The sequence below is a fragment of the Suncus etruscus genome, chromosome 12 (genome assembly GCF_024139225.1).
Source record: "Suncus etruscus isolate mSunEtr1 chromosome 12, mSunEtr1.pri.cur, whole genome shotgun sequence".
NCBI lineage: Eukaryota > Metazoa > Chordata > Mammalia > Eulipotyphla > Soricidae > Suncus > Suncus etruscus.
Window position 1 is genome coordinate 3,665,601 of NC_064859.1, and position 6,164 is coordinate 3,671,764.

Below are 6,164 nucleotides of genomic sequence, written 5' to 3' on the forward strand. Positions count from 1 at the left end.
GAAGAATTGAACAGACTTCAAGTATATTGTTCCGGAGTATAGAAAAGAGAGACATGCTGTTTTCAGACTCCACTGGAAAGCAAGCAAGAAGTTTAATTTGCAACAGAAGGATCACGGTGTACTGGAGAAGGAGGATGAAAGGAGGTTTTGAGATGTCCTTAGCTAGAAACTTTGAGAACAGTTTGTTTTGGTACACCTGGTCTAATCAGACCCACCAAGAAGACCAGCAAAAGAGAAGACAACATCCGGAGATAACCTGGGATTTCAACTTACAGGCAGCTCTGGCTGACCTGGAAGCCAGGTGGGGAAGGAGTGTATTGTTTCTACATCAGCCTGTACCAAGGTACAAATGGTCTCCGAAAATAAAAAAGCAGCCTGCTCCTGGAGATACTGTCCAATTGACCATTGCTAGTGAGAGATTCACACAGAGGCCTCAAGAATAAGGGGGCCCAGGACATAGTGCAGTGGTGGGGCAGTAGCCTTTACATGTCTACCTGGATTCAATCTTTGATATCCAAGTCTGAGCTTGCTAGGTGTGATTCCTCAGTGTAGAGCCAGAAGTAACTCCTGAATATTGCTGGGGATGGCCCTACACAAACGAAAAAGAATGAGAGTGAGAAGTTGGAACAATGCTGCAGCATGAAGCCAACCAGGTTTCATCTCTGGCATCTCAAATGGTTCCCTGAGCCCTTCCAGGAGTGATCCCTGAGTGCAGAGCGAGTAGTAAGCTCTGAACACAGTTGAGGGTGACTCCAAAACAGACAAAAAAAAAAAAAAAAATGTGAGAAGCCAGGGAGATAACACAATGGTTACGATACAAAGCACATATCCAAACCTGGCTTGCTCCCCAACACCATGTGGTCCCCTAAGCATTACCAGGTGTACCTGGAAGGACCCTGAAGACCACCAATGTGGCCCAGGTAATCCCCAGTACCAGTTCTTTTATCCCTAACACTGAACAACCAGCCAGATGGTTGTTCAACCAACTTTTAGAAGCCCCCCCCCCCCGCCCCGAAAAGGAAAAAAGTGAAAGGGCCAGTGAAATACTCAAAGGACAGGAGCACAAATTTTACAAATAGGAGCCTAAGGTTCAACTCCAGAACCGCTTAGTGTCTGGAGCACCACTGAGTCTGCCTCTCATATCCAAAAAATGACTAATGAGCATCACAGGTAAAAAGAAGTACCAGGGGCCAAGGAAAAGCACAGTGAGCAAGGCCTTTGCTTTACATGCAGCTGACAGAGGTTCAATACCTGGCATCTCATTCGATCCTGCCAGGAGTGATCATGAGTGCAGAGCCAGGAGTAACCCCTGGGCAGTACGAGTTGTGGCCAATCCCCCAAATAAATGAATAAATAGAAAGATATGCCAATGTCTAGAAGTGTGGGCCCTAGTGAACATACATGTTAGCACCCGTGGTGATTCAGTGAGCATCACGCCCATGAGTTGCATGAGCTCAGTAAGAGTTGGCACCCTGGGGTGCATGTGTGTAAAGAACCGCAGCTAAAGGAGTGCAGAGCTCAGGGGCATGGACACCAGATTTGTGACCGGACCGCCACCATTCCTGGGAGGGGTCTTGGAAAAGGTAGATAAGGCCTTTGACCCAGGGGATTAGGGCTCTCTGCCGCTCTGCTCTTTTGGTCTTTGGCCAGCATGGAGGTCAAAGGGAGATGGCTGAAAGGAGTTAAGACGCAGGGCTAGCGAAGAATGGCTGTGCTTGAAAGGTTATGATAGAGGCCACACATGTGGTGGATAGGGATGAATAAAGCTGACGCTTCCTGATGCCTGCCTGTGAGTGAGTTCAGTACCTGTTCGCTTTCCTGAATCCCAGACCCGCCCGGTGATGGGGGATGAAGCCACGTGGCCGGGGCCTACGGACAAAGGCCTCCATCCTTCACCATCCACCACTACCGTTAATTAGTTAATGCAACAACAGTCAGCTCTCACTGGAGCTCGACATCCTTCTGCGCGACCGAGGCTGCGGGGCTGCGGTATTCCGGGAAGGTCCGCCCTCCCTCCGCAGTGGGGCGAGTCTGGGTGCTGAGGGCGCCGGCGAAGGGGCGGGCGAAACCAAGTGGCCAGGCCGCCTTGGAGCCGCAGTCGGGTGCCCGGAGCTGGTTCAGCCGCAGAAGCCCGTCGCGAACGAACGCCGTCCTCGGCCCGCACACGTCCCCAGGCCCGACCGCGCACGGCTCAAAGCCCCGCCGGGCTGCCGGCGAGAGAAGGGGGCCACCCGGTTGGCTTGTCGTCGTCGTCGTCGTCGTTTCGCTCACGAGAGGCTGGCCTCGAGGGCGAGGCCCAAGTCACACACGAGGGAGCAGAAGCTGTGCCGGCGTTGGAGAGGGAGGGACGAGAGGGAGGGACTTCCGGGAAGGAGGGGCGCGAAGGCGGGGCGGGGCGGAGGGCGGGGCGCGCTCAGGGGGCGCTGCGAGACCCCTGCGAGGGCCCAGCCCGGAGCCACGCCCGCGGGAAGACCCTGCGGCGCGGCTGCGTGGGGGGGGCGAGGAGGCGCGCGCGAGCGAGCGTGGCCGCGGGACTGTCCTTCCGAGGCGAGCCCTCGACGGGCCCTCGCAGCTCCGCCCTCGGCGCGCACGCCTCCTCGGCCGGCCGCCTCCCGCCTTTTCCGAGACGCGCCCGGGGACTCCGCGCGCAGGCGCAGGCCCAGGCCCAGGCGCAGGCGCAGGCGCTCGCGAACGCGCAGGCGCGCGGCTTCCCCCGTCCGTCGCGGGCCGGCCTCCCTTAACCCTCTGCCCGCCGTCCGTCCGGAGGCCCCGGCCGCGCCGCCGGCGCCGCGCTTCCGGGCCCGGCGCGGCCCCTTTAAGAGGCCGCGGCGGGCCGCGCGGTCCGACCCCGCCCCCGCCTCCGCGGCCGCGGCGCGCGAGGCGGGGAGCCGGGCTGAGGCGAGCGCGCGGCGCGCCGGGCCGGCGGATGGGGATTGTGCGGCGCGCGGCGGCGGCGGCGGCCGGGAAGCAGCTGACGCGGCGGCGGCGGCGCTGGCGGCGGCGGCGGCGGCGCTGAGGAGCGAGCGAGCGGAGGGAGCCCCGGGCCGCCCGCGCCCCCCGTCCGTCCATGAAGGAGCGCGAGCGCGGCGAGGCGGGCGCGGCCGAGCGCGGCAAGCCGGCCACCTACACGGGCGACAAGAAGGCGAAGATGGCGGCGCGGACCAACCAGCAGTGGGTGCGCCTGGCCACCGTGTTCGCCTACGTGCTGTCCGTGTCGCTGGCCGCCATCGTGCTGGCCGTCTACTACAGCCTCATCTGGCAGCCCGTCGGCGTCGGCCTGGGCGCGGGCGCGCTCGCGGGGCCGCCCCTCGCCGGCGCCCCCGGCCCCCACGCCGGCGCCCACGCCCACGCCAACGCCACCCGCCCGGCCGGCGCCCACGCCGACGCCGACGCCGAGCCCAACGCCACCGGCCCGGCCCGCGCCGAGGCCCCGCGCCGCGCGCCCCCGCTGCGCCGCGCCCCCGCCGACCCCGAGCCCCCCGACGAGCCCGACGGCGCCGAGGCCGAGGCCGAGGCCGGGCCGCTGCGGAGGCCCGACGGGCCCGGGCGCCGCTGAGCCCCAAGCGCGCACCGAGCGAGCGAGCGAGCGAGCGACCCACCGACCGACCGACCGTCCGTCCGTCCGTCCAGCCCCAACCCGGCCCTCGAGCCGGCTCGGCCCGGCCCGACCCCGAGCCGTCCAGCCCCCCCGGACACGCGCGCTCTCTCTCTCGGCGGCCCGCGCGGCACACTCTGGGCTTTCGCGCCCGCCCGAAGGAGGGCAACTCGGGCGGGAGCCGAGCCGCGCCGCGCCGCGCCGCGCCGCAGCAGCGCTTCTCCCTCCCGCTAGCAGGAGGGCGCCCCAGTCGTGGAGCTCAGGTACGTCCGTCCACCGGCTGCGTGGCGACGGACGCGCGATGAATTCTAGGGCCCCGTCCGCAGCCGCGGACACCACGCACTCTCCAGGAGCCAACCGACCCGGGACTCTCGCGTCTCCCACCGCGTCCGAGCTACGGCTGACGGGGTCCGGTGACGCCTATTTGCTGGCCAACCCGAAGGGCACACACTTCTTTGTCAACCCACCACCGCTCCTTTTCCCTTTCCCCACTCCCGTGTCGGAAAGATTGGCTGGTAGCCCAGGAGTACCGTCAGACGTGCTGGAAGGACCTTAGGAAGGTACAAAGACGCCTTCGAGGGCGGGGTGTGCTGATCGCTCCCCTTCCCACCAGAGGCACTCCACAGCAAAGCTTCCTGGGGATGTCTAGCTGTGGACCAGAGAAGGAAGGAAGGGAGATGAGAGTGTGCCACTGTGCTTCAGGAACAGCAAACTTCTGTAAGCAGTGACTGCACGTGTCATATCTCACTTTTTCAACTACCGCCCCCCCCCCCCACACACACACTCAAGATCTCTTGTTCCTGCAATCACCTTGCCTTCTCTCTGCTCTTTCCCCTGTCACTCTCAATCCGTTGTCCTGTAGTGACGGTGGAGCCGGGCACTTAGGATGGAGTCTGTGGTGATACGCATGGTTTTGAGTCGTGCTACAGGAGACGCTGCGGGTGGGCTTCCAACTCAGGGTTGTTTTTCCATGGCCAGTTCGTCGGATTCTATTTCATTCTTCTGCCACTTGCTTTTCGGCAGATGAATGTAGGTAGTGACAAGCTATCGACCCCTTGGTGTTTCCTTTTTGGGAAATTAGGCCCTTAGAGCAAGAAGGAGAGCGTGAGTCCACCTGAGTCTCTCCCGCGGTCTAACCCAGGGTCAGTCTGTGAGCCTTTATCCAGCTAACGGGACAACAGCCTTGCTTTTAAGGCTTGTCCTGTTGTGACCAGGATCATGGCAGCTGAGCTGTTGGAGCCCAGGAGCCATCGGTAGCACCCCCAACGTAGTAGCACCCCCAAGGTGTTGACTGCAGATTAAGCTGCTGACTTGACTTTGGACATTAGGAAGCCTTTGAGGCCTTTTAAATGTTGGTGGGGGCTTACGGAAAGAAGCAAAATGCCACTTTATAACTTCAATAATCTGTAATTTATATTTATTGTGTGGATTTCTAGTCCTATATTTTAATAATTTGTACATTGCTCTCTTATTCCAATAATCCTTTGAATTTGCAGGAGAACATCTGGGAGCCCAATCCCCTCTCCCCCCGCTGTTTCCAGCATTGTGGTCTGTAAATCCAGTTTGGGATGGATCAGAGTCTAGAGGGACACCCAGAGGGCCGGCTACGGCCTCCTGACTCCAAAGCCTTCACTGGAATTGGACAGTAGCTCCAGCTCTAGCTGTGAACATGACCAGAGACATTATTTCTAAATCAGCCATTTAAGATATACCTGTACTCAAAAAGTCCTGTATATTTTTTAAAAGTTTTATTTTTCAGGTGAACAAAAAATACATTCTAAGAACTCTACATCAGCTTGTGAAAGTTGAGCCTTTTTCTTTTCATATTTCTTGTGGAAGGAGAAGAAATTGGAAGAGGAAATGGAGATGCGGTGGATGGGTAGTGATGGATGAAAGGTGGTAGGAATCCGTCTTAGCCAGGAAGCAAGCAAAGAGTTGGGCCAACAGAGAAAACTAACTTAGCTGCCCATTATGACCTTAAAAAGCTTGGAAAGTGGGGCCGGTAAGGTGGCGCTAGAGGTAAGGTGTCTGCCTTGCAAGCGCTAGCCAAGGAAGGACCTCGGTTCAATCCCCCAGCGTCCCATATGGTCCCCCCAATTTCTGAGCGCTTAGCCAGGAGTAACCCCTGAGCATCAAACGAGTGTGACCCGAAAAACAAAAAACAAACAAACAAAAAAAGCTTGGAAAGTTAGGGGCCAATCCCCTGCATCCCTTATGGTCCCCCTAGCCAGGAGTGATTTCTGACCCCCAGGTAAGGTGTCTGCCTTGCAAGTGCTAGCCAAGGAAGGACCTCAGTTCGATCCCCCCAGCGGACCATAGCCAGGGGCAATTTCTGAGCACTTAGCCAGGAGTAACCTCTGAGCGCCACCTGGTGTGGCCCTAAAACAAACAAACAAAAAACTTGGAAAGTTCAACTGTTAAAGGGGTCTGCAGATTCTTTCCTGAGGCAACTCAGGGGCCGGTGGGTATTGTAAACCCAAAGCTGGCAGAGGACAGCAGGAAGAACAGTTTCCTGACAGCTTTTCTTCTCACTTTTAAACCTCTGGCCCCTAGATAGCTCTTGAAGTGC

At 59.0% G+C, this 6,164-nt stretch overlaps 1 protein-coding gene across 1 annotated transcript; it reads left to right on the plus strand.

Annotated features, from left to right (window-relative positions):
- The first annotated feature begins 3,067 nt into the window (after window positions 1-3,067).
- INAFM2 (InaF motif containing 2) lies at window positions 3,068-3,556 on the plus strand. Its single transcript, XM_049785008.1, has one exon. It carries the CDS (start codon window positions 3,068-3,070, stop codon window positions 3,554-3,556), a length of 489 nt encoding a protein of 162 aa, XP_049640965.1.
- Window positions 3,557-6,164: the final 2,608 nt, after the last annotated feature.